Here is a 14,552-nt window from a genome sequence, read left to right on the forward strand (position 1 = left end):
TAAAACTTTTTTTCAAAATAAAATTTATCACAAAAGTAACTAAGCATTTCTCTAACTACATGCACTGTTCCATGTCTGGTTAAGTAAACTGTCATGGTCCTTAAGAAAGCAGCATTAACATTAGGACCACTGCTAGCTTGTCCTTTGCAAGGGCAAAAGTACAGTATAGTTACTATACTAGAAAGAGAACCTAACACTGGTCATACAGGTGTTTGACAGCCCATCCATTACCTGAGAATGTAGGCAGCTCAACAAAAAAGTCTAGACAGAATCACCAACCAGTAGGGTCAAATGGGGTCCCACTGTCCTAAGTCTGATATCCAGTGTTCCTGGGTGAGCACCAGGCACCCACAGATTCCTGAGCTACCATTCCCTAACCTCAGTCAGATCTGCCTATTCTAAGTCCTGAGATCTATCCTATTCTGGGATACTTGTCTGGATCAAGTCCACATTTTCCATGCCTGTGATAAGGATTTAGAATATCTGATCAGCACCCCACCTTGGGGCCACCAGTGAAGAGAACACCCTCACATCCTTAAACCCCAGTCTCCTTTGTTTTTCTTTTCTTGCTCCCATCTTCCAACCTCACCTCCTCCACTTCCCACTGTACAATTCTCCAACTATCTCCAACTGGGATCCAAGGAAACTTTAAGGTTGATCCTATGTGGGTCATAATGGCCCATATCACAAGGAAAAGGAAACCAATCTGGTCATAGCAGGTACTTACATGGTCTCTGCGAGCCTCATTGTATTGCTTTAAATCCTCCAATATACTTTTATTCAGCATGAGAGTGCTAACAAGATTTTCAACACCAGGAGTATCCAACAAAGTGGCTAATCTTATTTTAATAGACCTGGATGAGGAGAGATACTTTTTTTTAGGTTAAAATACTAAAATATGTATTCCCTCCCAAAATGAAGACAAAATTATAAAATATCACATAAAATAAATATCCAGTAAAGTATATATTTTATATATATATGTTTATATATATGTTTACATATATATATGATATTAGGGTTTGATTAATTATAAAAGTAACTCATTTCATTCTAAAAAACCTGTAAAACACATGCAAAATAGTGCAAAGAAGAAGGTAAAAATCACTGATATTTTCATTAACCAGAGACAATACAAAGTTACATTCCAAATGCATCTAATTTGAAATGTGCAGAAAGATGGGGCAATCTAAGATGGAGACATAGGAAGATCCTGAACTCATCTCCCACAGACACACCGCTACATATGGAGTAATTCTCTCTGAAAAAGACCTTAAAACTAGCTGAATGGTGCCTTCACAACAGGCAATAAAGGGCCACATCAAAATGGAAGGAGAGGCAGAGACACAGTCTTGCCAAAAACCTCACCCTGGCACAGTGACCCATGATCGGGAGAGATCTCATGAATATGGAGCTTCTCCTTGAGGATTAAGGGGTTAGTGCCCCACATCAGATACCCCAATCCTCGGGACCTGCACCAAAGAGATGAGCCCCCCAAACACCTGTCTTTGCAAACCATTGGGGCTTATACCTGTAGAGACCTGAAGGGCTGAAGAGACATAAAGATATTGCTCTTGAAGGGGTCACATGCAGACTCACTCACCCAGTGTAAAAGCAGCAGTTTGAAAAGTACCTACACTATGTAAAGGAGATTCATTTGCTAATTTTAAAGCATCTGCTGGAGGGGGTAGGAGCCTGCCGGAACTCTCTCCGGGGACAGAGGCCCTGGAAGGTGTCATTTTTATGCTGCCGTTTACTTTGCTAGTGCCAGGAGGCACACACAGTCCCTGCACTATTCTACTGCCCCACTAAAACCAGGAGACACATGTGGCCCTGTGCTCTCTTGCTGCCCACTAAAGCTGGCAGGCACACCCCAGCCCTGCACTTTTCTGCTGCCTTGCTAAAACTCTCAGGCATGCGCAGTCCACACAGGGGTCTCTCCTGGATCACCTGGCTTTGGTAGCCAGGGAGGCTTGTGTTCTTGGGTCCCACGGGACTGTAACAATCACAGAGACAGTTCTTGGCATGATAGCACCCCCAGGGCACTGCACAGACGGTGGACTGAAACACACCCCAGTCTTTCTGTGAAAAAGGCCTATGTACTCGTCCTGGAGCTCCAGCCCGAAGGGCAGGCCTCAGGTTCACCACACATCTAGCAGCTATGGAATATTCTCAGAGAAAGTAGGCCAGGGGATGCCAGCTTTGTGCTCTCACTCAGCCTTGCTACAACTTGCCAGTAACTCCCAGAAAAGAGCTTATACACTCATTTGAAGCCCCAAATTTTATAAATGTCACCCAAAAGACACCTCCAAACTACCTGGTCTGAAGGCCAGCAGGATTTATGATTGTAGTCCCACAGAACTGCATATATTTGCATACTTTGAAAGCTGCTGCTTGAGGGTCTGGCTTCCAATTAGCCTGAAAGTCAGCAATGAATGAATTCTCCCTTTGGAACACTGACAGGCTTGGCACACTCTCAATAACTGGGACATATCAAGAATAAATCAGGCTGCTTGGATAATCACAAAGGGTGGAGAGACAAGCAAGAGCTAGGGCAAGGTTAAACAATAGGTTCCTCCCCTATACAAGGTCACTCCTTCAAGACTGAGAAAGGTAGCTGTTTTGCCTAAAACAGAAACAAACACAGACAGAGTCAAGCAAAATGAGTAAACAGGAATATGTTTCAAATGAAAGAACAAGAAAAAACCTCAGAAAAACTCTTAATGAAATGAAGATAAGTAGCTTACCTGATTAAGAGTTCAAAGTAATGGTCATAAAGATGCTCACCAAACTTGGGAGAAGTATGAATGACCACAGTGAGAACTTCAACAGAGATAGGCAATAAAGGAAAGTACCAAACAGAAGTCACAGAGCTGAAGAATACAATAACTGAACTGAAAAATATACTAGAGGGGTTCGCCAGCAGACTAGATGAAGCAGAAGAAAGAATCAGTGATGTAGAAAATAGGGCAGTGGAACTCACCCACACTGAGCAGTGAAGAGAAAAAGGAATGTAAAAAGTGAAGATAGCTTAAGGGACCCATGGGACAACATCAAACAGAATAACGTTCGCACTATAGGAGTCCCAGAAGAACCAAGAAAGAGAACGGGGCAAAAAACTTATTTGAAGAAACAATGGCTGAGAACTTTCCTAACCTGGGGAAGGAAACACATATCCAAATCCAGGAAGCCCAGAATGTTCCAAATCAGATGAACTAAAAAAGATCTACACTAATACACATTATAATTAGAATGCCAAAAGTTAAAGATAAAGAGAGAATCTTAAAAGCAGCAGGAGAAAAACAGCTTGTTATGTACAAGGGAACCACCCTAAGATGATCAGTAGATTTTTCAGCAGAATCTTTACAGGCCTGAAGGGAGTGACAGGACACATGGAAAGTGCTGAAGGGAACATACTTCCAACCAAGCAACCTCTGCCCACCAAGGTTATCATTCAGAATTGAGAGATGAAGACTTTCCCAGACAAGCAAAAGCTAAAGGAGTTCATCGCCACTAAACTGGCCTTGTAAGAAATACAAGAAAGCATATTAATTAGCAACAAGAAAACATATGAAAGTAAAAATCTCACTTGTAAAGGTAAACATATAGCAAAGGTAGTGGATTAATCACTTAATAAAGCTAGTATGAAGGTTAAAAACCAAAGTAGTAAGAATAATTATAACTTCTATGATTAGTTAAGGGATACACAAAATAAGAAGATGTAATATGTGACATCAAAAACACAAAACATGGGGTGGAGGGAATAAAAATGTAGACCTTTAGAATGCATTCAAGCTAAGCTGCTATGAACCTAAGATAGATTATATATATATATATATATATACTTGTGCCCCTTCTTTTCAGCTTAAAAGAGTCCCTTTATATCTTGCCTGTAAAAGAGACTCACTTCAGAAGTAAGGACATACACGGACTGAAAGTGAAGGGATGGAAAAAGATGTTCCATGCAAATAGAAATTAAAAAAAAAAAAAAGCTGGAGTTATATCAGGCAAAGCTCTAGCTATATCAGACAAAACAGGCTTTAAAACAAAGACTGTAATAAAAGACAAAGAAGTACATTAAATAATGATAAAGGGGTCAATCTAACAAGAGGATATAACATTTGTAAATATTTATGCACCTAACAGAGAAGCACCTAAATGGGAGAAATTTATAGCAATACATTTATAGCAGGAGACTTTAATACCCCACTACATTAGTGGATCATCCAGACAGAAAATAAAAAAGGAAACATCAGCGTTAAATGACTTACTCGACCAGATGGACTTAATGTAAAGATACACAAAACATTCAATCCAAAAGCAGCAGAATACACATTCTTCTCAACTGCACCTGGAACATTCTCCAAGACAGATCATATGCTAGGCTACAAAACAAATTTAAATAAATTTAAGAAGATTGAAATCATATCAAACATCTTTCCAACCACAATGGTATGAAACAAGAAAGTTATTACAAGAAGAGAACTGGAAAAATCACTAACACATGGAAATCAAACAACATGCTGCCGAACAACCAATGAATCAACAAATAAACCAAAGGACAAACCAAAAAATACCTTGAGACAAATGAAAATGGAAATACACCATACTGAAATCTATGGGATTCAGCAAAAGCAGTTCTAAGAGGAAGTTCATAGTGATAAAGGCCTAACTCAAGAAACAAGAAAAATCTCAAATAATCTAATTTACACCTAAAGGAACTAGAAGAAGAAAAAATGAAGCCCAAAGTTAATTGAAGGAAATATCAGAAATAGCAGATATCTGAAAGATCAGAACAGAAATAAACAAAATGGAGACTAAAAAGACAATAGAAAATGTCAATGAAATTAAGAGCTGGTTCTTTGAAGAGATAAAACTGGAAAACCTTTAGCTAGACTCACCAGGAAAAAAGAGAGGGCTCAAATAAATAAAATCAGAAATGAAAGAGAAGTTACAACTGATACTGCAGAGAAACAAAGAATCATAAGGGACTACTATGAATAATTACAGCCCAACAAACTGGACACCCTAGAAGAAATGGATAAATTACTAGAAACATACACTCTTCCAAGACCAGATCATGAAGAAATAGAAAATCTGAACAGACTGATTACTAGTAAGGAAATTGAATCAGTAATTAAAAAAAAAAAATCTCTCAACAAACAAAAGCCAAGGACCAGACAGCTTCACTGGTGAATTCTACCAAACATTCAGAGAAGATTTAATACCAATCCTCACAAAGCGAAGGAAACAATCAACAAAACTAAAAGGCAGCCTACAGAATGGGAGAAGATATTTGCAAATGACATACCTGATAAATGGTTAGTACCCAAAATCTATAAACTTATCAAACTCAACACCCACAAAACAAATAATCCAGTTAAGAAATGGGCAGAAGACATGAATAAACATTTTTCCAAAGAAGACAACTAGATGGCCAACAGACACATGAAAAGATGCTCAACATCACTCATCATCAGAGAACTACAAATCAAAACCACAATGAGATACCACCTCACACCTGTCAGAATGGCCAAAATTAACACAGGAAACAACAGATGTTGGAGAGGATGTGGAGGAAGGGGAACCCTGATGGGAATGCAAACTGGTGCAGCCACTCTGGAAAACAGTATGGAGGTTCCTCAAAAAGTTAAAAATAGAGCTACCCTATGATCCAGCAATTGTACTACTAGGTATTTACCCAAAGGATACAAAAATACTGATTCAAAGGGCACATGCACCCTGATATTTACAGCAGCATTATCAACCATAATTATGGAAAGAGCCCAAATGTCCATCGACTGATGAATGGATAAAGAAAATGTAATACACACACACACACACGTACATATATATACATATACACTCACACAATGGAATATTACTCAGTCATCAAAAAGAATGAAACCTTGCCATTTGCAATGATACGGATGGAACTAGAGTATATTATGCTAAGTGAAATAAGTCAGTCAGAGAAAGACAAATACCATATGATTTCACTCATGTGGAATTTAAGAAACAAAACAGATGAACATAAGGGAAGAGAAAAAAAAGAGAGGGAAACGAATCATGAGATTCTTATCTATAGAGTACAAACTGAGGGTTGATGGAGGGGAAGTGGAGAGGGTATGGGATAAATGGGTGGTGGGTATTATGGAGGACCCTTGTGTTGCACACTGAATGTTATATGTAAGTGATAAATCACTAAATTCTACTCCTGAAACCAACATTACAATATATGTTAACTAACTAGAATGTAAATAAAAATTTGAAAAAAGAAAAAAAATTAAAACAATTAAAAAAAATACCAATCCTTAAACTTCTCCAAAAAACTGAAGAAGACAGTATACTTACAAACTCATTTTAGGAGGCCAGTATTACCCTGATACCAAAACTAGACAAAGACACCACAAAAAAAGAAAATTAAAGGCCAATATCCCTGATAAACATAGATGCAAAAATCCTCAACAAACTATTAGCAAACAGAATTTAACAATACATAAAGAGGATCATACACCATTATCAAGGAGGATTTATTCCAGAGATGCAAGAATGGTTCAATGTGGGGCACCTGGGTGGCTCAGTCGTTAAGCATCTGCCTTCAGCTCAGGTCCTGATCCCAGGGTCCTGGGATCGAGCCCCGCATCAGGCTCCCTGCTCTGCGGGAAGCCTGCTTCTCCCTCTCCCACTCCCCCTGCTTGTGTTCCCTCTCTCGCTGTTTTTCTCTCTGTCAAATGAAGAAATAAAATCTTAAAAAAAAAAAAAAGGGCATGGTTCAATGTCCACAAATCAATCAATGTGATATACCACATTAACAAAATGAAGGATAAAAATCATACAATCGGTTCAATAGATGCAGAAAAAGCATATGACAAAATTCAACATCTATTCATGATAAAAACTTTCCTGGGTGGCTCAGTTGGTTAAGCGACTGCCTTCGGCTCAGGTCATGATCCCGGAGTCCTGGGATCAAGTCCCACATCAGGCTCCCAGCTCAGCGGGGAGCCTGCTTCTCCCTCTGACCCTCTCCCCTCTCATGCTGTTTCTCTCAAATAAATAAATAAATAAAATCTTAAAAAAAAAAAAACTTTCAACAAAGTGGGAAGAGGGAACATATCTCAACATAATAAAGGCTAGATATGACAAATCCACAGCTAAGATCATACTCAATGGTGAAAAACTGTTCTCTTAAATCAGGAACAAGACAAGAATGCCTATACTCACCATTTTTATTAAATATAGTACTGGAAGTCCTAGCCAGAGCAATTAGGCAAGAAGAAGAAATAAAAGACATCCAAACTGGAAAGAAAGAAGTGAAACTGTCACTATTTGCTAATGACTGATTTTACATACGGAAAACCCAAAAGACCACCAAAAAACTGTTAGTACTAATAAATAAATTCTGTAAAGTTGCATGATACAAAATCAATACACAAAAATCTATTGCATTTCTATACACTAATAATGAACTATCAGAAAGAAAAATTAAGAAAATATCCCATTTACAATTGCATCAAGAGAATAAAATACCTAAAAATAAATTTAACCAAGGAGGTGAAAGACCTGCATGCTGAAAAGAATAATACATTGATGAAAGAAATTGAAGTCACAAATAAATGGGAAGATACTCCATGCTCATGGGTTGGAAGAATCAATATTGTTCAAATGTCCATATTACCCAAAGCAATCTACAGATTCAATGTAATCCCTATCAATATTCCAATGACATTTTCCTAGAAATAGAACAAATTTTCCTAAAATTTGTATGGAACCACAAAAGACCCTAAGTAGCCAAAGCAATCTTGAGAAAGAACAAAGCCAGAGGCATCATGCTCTCTGATTTCAAACTATATTACAAAGCTACAGCATTCATAAAAGTATAGTATTGGCATAAGACAAACAGATCAATAGAACAGAATAGTGAGCCCAGAAATTAACCCATGTTTACATGGTCACTTAATATATGACAAAGGAGGCAAGAATATACAATGGGTAAAGAATAATCTCTTTGGTAAATAGTATTGAGAAAACTGGACAGCCACATGCAAAAGAATGAAACTAGATCACTATCTTACACCACACACAAAAATTAACACAAAATGCATTAAAGACTTTAATATAAGACCTGAAACCATAAAACTCTTAGAAGAAAACATATGTGGTGAGCTCCTTGACCTTGGACTTGGCAATGATTTTTTGAAACTGAATACAATTGTAAGCAAAGGCAGGGGCGCCTGGGTGGCTCAGTCGTTAAGTGTCTGCCTTTAGCTCAGGTCATGGATCCTGGGATCGAGCCCCACATCGGGCTCCCTGCTCCGCGGGAAGCCTGCTTCTCCCTCTCTCACTCCCCCTGCTTGTATTCCTTCTCTCACTGTCTCTCTCTCTCTGTCAAATAAATAAATGAAAATCTTAAAAAAAAAAAAAAGCAAAGGCAACAAGTGCAAAAATAAACAAGTAGGACTACATCAAATTAAAAAGGAGAGGAAGTTCATAGTGATAAAGGCCTAACTCTGAAAGGAGAACATATTTGCAAATCATATATCTGATAAGGGGTTTATATTTAAAATGTATAAAGAACTCATGCAACACAAGAGCAAAAAACATCCGATTTAAAAATGGGCAGATTATCTGAATAGACAGTTTTCCAAAGAAGATAGACAGGTGACCACTAGACACAGCAAGTCAAAACCACAGTGAGATGTCACCTCACACTAGTAATAAGGGCTATTATAAAAATTAAAGAGTGGCGCCTGGGTGGCTCAGTCGGTTAAGCAGCTGCCTTTGGCTCAAGTCATGATCTCAGGGTCCTAGGATCGAGCCCTGCGTTGGGCTTTCTGCTCAGCGTGGAGTCTGCTTCTCCATCCTCCCTCTGCCCCTCCCCCTGCTTATGCTCTCTCTCTCAAATAAATAAATTTTAAAAACCTTTAAAAAAAAGAAATAAGTGTTGGCAAGGTTGTAGAGAAAAGGGATCCCTCATGCACTATTGGTGGGAATGTAAATTGATGCAGCTGCTATGGAAAACAGTGTGGAGGTTCCTCAAAAAATTAAAAATAGAACTACATATAATCCAGCAACTCCATTTCTGGGTATTTATCCAAAAAAACGAAAACATAAATTCAAAAAGATACAGGCACCCCTATGTTCATTGGAGCATTATTTACAATAGTCAAGATATGGAAACAAGTATCCATTAATGGATGGATGGATAAAGAACATGTGGTATATATACAATGGAATATTACTTAGCCATAAAAAAGAATGTAATTGTGCCACTTGCAACAACATGGATGGATCTTGAGGGTATTACGCTAAGGGAAATAAGTCAGACAGAGAAAGACAAATATTGTATGATTTCACTTATATGTGGAATCTAAAAACCAAAACAAAGAAACAAAACAAAACTCACAGATACAGAGAACTGAATAATGGCTGCCAGAGAGGAGGGGGTTAGGAATTGGTAAAATGGGTGAAGGGTGTCAAGAGGTACAAAGTTCCAGTTACAAAATAACAAAGTCATGGGCATGTAATGTACAGCATTATGACTATAGTCAGCAACATTGTAGTGCATATTTAAAAGCTGCCCAGAGAGTAAATCTTAAATGTTCTCATCACAAGAAAAAAAAAATGTAATTCTGCATGGTGATGGATGGTAACTAGACTTACTGTGGTGATCATTTCACAGTGCATGCAAAAGCTGAATCATTATGTGGTACACTTGAAACTAAGATAACGTTACATCAATCATACCTCAATAAAAAAAGATGCTAGATATAAAAATTATAAGTAAATAGTTCAGCATCATGCTTTATTTCATATTTACTTCATATATAAAGCTGAATTCTTCCCCAAATGTTTAAAGTATGTTAAGAAGTTAAGAAATTATGGGGAACCTGGGTGGCTCATTCGGTTAAGAGTCTGCCTTCGGCTCAGGTCATGATCCCAGGGTCCTGGGATTGAGACCCGCATAGGGCTCCCTGCTCAGGGGGGAGCCTGCTTCTCCCTCTCCCTCTGCCTGTCACTCCCCCTGCTTGTGCGCTCTCTTTCTCTCTCTGTCACGTAAATAAATAAAATCTTAAAAAAAAAAAAAAGAAGTTAAGAAATTACATTGAACCTGGGCTGGCTTCTCGAGTCTTAAAATTCTTAATAATTTAATCTTTGATTTTGCATTTTTACATGCAGTCAAGTAAGGCAATAGAGCATGTCCAGGGGTTTGGAGCCACAGCTCATGCATGGTACCCACCTCCCACCATCGCTCCATGGGTTCTCTCCCACCTGTTTCCTGCCACTGGTACCTTGGGCCCCACGGTGCCTCCCCATCCCTTCCCCATGATTGCTCTGGCCCACTGCCAGAGGTGACAACTGGGTTGCATCAGTGGGGGGAAGACCATGTTCAGCCATTATGTTCTACCTTCATGAGGTCCTGGACACAGGCATGGAGAAGGTCAAGGACCACATACATGCCCCATGGAGTCCCTAGTCAGAACAAACTAGTGGCCATCCCCACCCAGGGCAGGCAGTGCCATGGGGTGTTCAGCTGGCAGCTCAGTGTGGATCTCTTGCCTACTCCCAAATCCAGTATTTAGTGCAGAGGTTGCAAGCCATTGGAGAATGCCTATTTGCCTCGGATTGGAGTGGTAAGCCCATGGGAAGATGACTTCCTCATTTTACACTGGAGTTCCACATTACCTATTATGCAGCTGGCCTTGCACTGAACACTCCCAGTCATTAGGGTGTTATTACTAAATAGGAGAGTGCTGTTCCTCCTACCATTAATGAAGTGAAATATTCTAACCTACTTAGCCTTCAATTATAGTGAATATCTTATGCTTAAATTTTAATGCATGCTTCCATACTATGAACAAAGTAGCATATTTGCAAAGAACAATCTACATCTATAATTAACTGGTATAAAGATGATCAATTAATATCACCTTAATAATATAAATGTTATGAGCAATTTTTAAGTGAAGCGTAAGAACTCTGTTCTGATATGGCCACCTTATGCCAAGATCTAATTCAGAAGGATTAAAGATCTAAATGCAAAAACAAGACCACAAAAATACTAGGAAAATACCCAAAGAAATTAAGAACATACGTCCACACAAAACCTTGTACTTGAATGTTCATAGCAGCATTGTTCACAATAGCCCCAAAGGTGGAAAGAACCCAAATGTCTATCAACTTCTGAATGGATAAACAAAATGTGGTCTGTCCACAATGGAAGTATAATATAGCCACAGAAAGAAACAAAGTACTGACACAGCCCATAACATGGAGGAACCTTGAAAATGTTATGCTGAGTGAAAGAAGCCACATCTCAAAGGCCATATATTGTATAATTCCATTTATATGAGATGTCCGGAATAGGCACATTTATAGAGATAGATTTGCTACACGGTCCAATATGGGAGCCGCAAGCCGCACATGGCTACTGAGCAATTAACAGGTGGCATCTCTGAATTGAGATGTGCTGCATGTGTAACATACCCACTGAATTCTGAAGACTTGGTACAAAAAAAGAATGTAAAGTATCTTACTGATACTTTTTATAGCGATAACGCATTGAAACAATAATATGTTGGATATTAGGGGTTAAATAATAAATATTACAATTAATTGCACCCACTTTTTAATGTTTTAATTAATCAGAACATTTAAAATTACATATGTGGCTCACCCTGTATTTCTTTTGGACAAGGCTGCTCTCTGTTGCCTAGTGTTTGACTCTGAGAGCAATTTTTCCATTGTTCCTTGCTTAACTTAGAAAGCCAAATGTAGGTTTATTCCACGGGTGACTTTTTCACCCAGGGCTTTGAGGCAAATGGCCAGTGTGGATATGATTGCTTACATATCAAATGCTAGGGATGGCAGCTTGTTTGTTTTGCCTTTACCTGGAATGAGAGGACGGGGACCTGTGGCCAAGAGACAGAAAATACAAATGTGGCAATAGTTACACGGCCTCATTTCTTTTATACTGCAATTGACAGGAGCATCCAGAAAAAGTAAAAAATGATTAGATTCTCAATTTAAATGTATTCCTTAAAAATCAATTATTAAAGTGCCTTTATTGAGAATGGTTCATTCAGTTATCAGAACTACTGATTAAACAGCTGCTGAATGCCTGGTGTGTTCTGGGTGTTGGAGATCCATCAGGGAACAAGACAGGCCACAATTCCTGCCTTTATGGAGCCGATCTTCTGTTGGTTCCAGAACCATCTTCCGAGAAATAATTTTGAAATTCCTTAAAGTTTTAAATGATATATATGAGGTTAGAAATGGACCAGGAGTTGTGGAGAACTCAGCCTATGTTTCAGTTACAGAAAACCCTTTGAAAAATAAAACAACTTCAAAACAAAGTTGTAAGGATGCTTAGTATTTTATTCTCAATATGCATGATCCTTAACTAAAATGAAATTATCTTAAAATATATATGGATGTCCTACACACACACACACGCACATGCACAAACCAAAAGGGGATTGTATTATTGTTGAATTAGGGAGCAGCTATCTTTATTTCTTGCCATATTTTCAGATAAATCTAAAGATTAAGAAAATTCAGGGCACCTGGGTGGCTTAGTTGGTTAAGTGACTGCCTTCAGCTCAGGTCATGATCCCAGGGTCCTGGGATCGAGCCCCACATCGGGCTCCCTGCTCTGCAGGAAGCCTGCTTCTCCCTCTCCCACTCCCCCTGCTTGTGTTCCCTCTCTTGCTGTCTCTCTCCCTCTCTCTCTGTCAAATAAATAAATAAATAAATATATTTTTTTTAAAAAAAAGAAAATTCATTGAGGGTTTATAAAATGATACCAAGACCTTCTGTGGAATGAGCTTTTAATGGGCTAAATAAATATCCAAAAAGACAAAGTCTATGTTTATGTTTACATGTCAGAATTAGGCCCAGTGGGACTGCAAAAGATGGTGGATCCACCGGAGGTATCTAAATGTGGGCCTACTTTCACCTCTTCACAAGTCTCAGACAAGGAGTTTCTGATCTTCATTTTTTCATTATCACCTTTATGCTAGGCCCCTTCCTTCTGTCTCATGGTGTATAACCAGGAAGGAGAACTCCTACCTCCCTCCACCTGTTCTGCATGTCATCTTGCCCAGCCTTCCTGGAAGTGAACTTATATTCAATAACCAGGATAGTTTATTCTTTTGCTAAGGTTTGGGCCTGGTTTTAAGGCCACCTTGAATCAGAGAGACAGATCAGCTGAGGTTCTCCTTATCCATTCACATGGCTTCCTCCATCCAGTCTCCTGAGGGAGTCCTGCATGGGGCTATCTTGTTTCTTAACCCTTCCCCATAGGCCTTCAAGCTCCCATGTCACCTCTCTCTTGCACTTTCTCTCTCTTATGTACCTGAATGCCCAAACCCATGATTCCCTGGGAAATGTCACCTCTCCATGAAGAAATGGTGAAGCCCCTGCCCACTGGTTCCTTCTTGGGTCTTGAAAGTTTGGCAGCCCTGAGCCTGTTTCCCAGTGAGTTTTTCTTCTTGTCCCATTTTTGGCAGACTCTGATCTCAAAGATCAGAATTTATAGTACTTAATTAGACTGTACACATAACAAAATAGAAAATCATATATAAAAGTAGAAGGAGAAAGATTTAACAGTTAATTTTTCAACCTCAAATTGAATGAATGGTTTTAGACACCTACAGGAGTATTTGTGCATGGATGGAGCCTTGCAGAATATAGGGCAACTTTATGATGCCAGTAAATGAAATCAAAATGATAGAAAGAAGAAAAAGTAAGTTGAGTCTTTCTGAAATCCAAAGGAGTAATCTATGTAACAGAAACATAAAACAACTTGACAGTCATCAGTATTTCAGTTTAAACCAACCAATCAACAAAACAAAACAATAACCACAAAATAAAGTTTTCTGTTAGGTTCTATTCAAGGAAGCTGATTAAAAGCACCAGGACTGATATCACTAAAACACTGTTGATGGTACATGGGCCCGAAACAGTGACATGCTAGAAGAAATGACAACTAGGCACGACAGAGTCACCCATAGAGAAGCAAATAAAAGAAAAATGCTGAGGTGATGAATCATTTAAAAGTCAACCATCTAGAGACATTTTCATTTATGAGCAAAGTTGACAATTAGTGGTATGATTTATTTTAGCAGTAAATACTTACTCGTAGAAAATAATTTCTAGTACAATAAATAAGTTTGAAACATATTCCCCCAAATTAAAAATGGCAAATTTCAGAAAAACATGGTTTGGAAGGGCAGGAAGATGGAATAAGTGGCAAGTTCATCCAACTGTGTCCACCACTCATGAATAAACAAGAGGAAGAAAAAGCCTGTATGAAGGCTAAGAATGGGCAAGCACGAGCAAAAGGAGAAAATCATTTATACCATATTCTAATCTCATATTACATTTGGAAACCTCCTAGAAATCACTCTATCAAGTAAGAAGTGTTAAAAAGCATTTAGTGTATATACATTTAAAGGAAAGTTAACATAAATATTATGTTCTCTTTTCAAAGTCAAAAGTGAAATGATAGGGAACCTTGGCATGGAATTTGTTGACAGAAGAGGTAAGCA

At 38.5% G+C, this 14,552-nt stretch overlaps 1 protein-coding gene across 1 annotated transcript in view; it reads right to left on the bottom strand.

Moving 5' to 3' along the window:
• Nucleotides 1–14,552, bottom strand: part of CFAP61 (cilia and flagella associated protein 61) — a 290,863-nt gene that overhangs the window by 173,054 nt on the left and 103,257 nt on the right. The window contains exon 13 of the mRNA XM_044918685.1: nt 728–854. Within this exon, the coding sequence (XP_044774620.1) occupies nt 728–854 (127 nt within the window). The remainder of the gene's footprint in view (nt 1–727; nt 855–14,552) is intronic.

This window comes from Neomonachus schauinslandi, chromosome 10, assembly GCF_002201575.2.
Source record: "Neomonachus schauinslandi chromosome 10, ASM220157v2, whole genome shotgun sequence".
Lineage (NCBI taxonomy): Eukaryota > Metazoa > Chordata > Mammalia > Carnivora > Phocidae > Neomonachus > Neomonachus schauinslandi.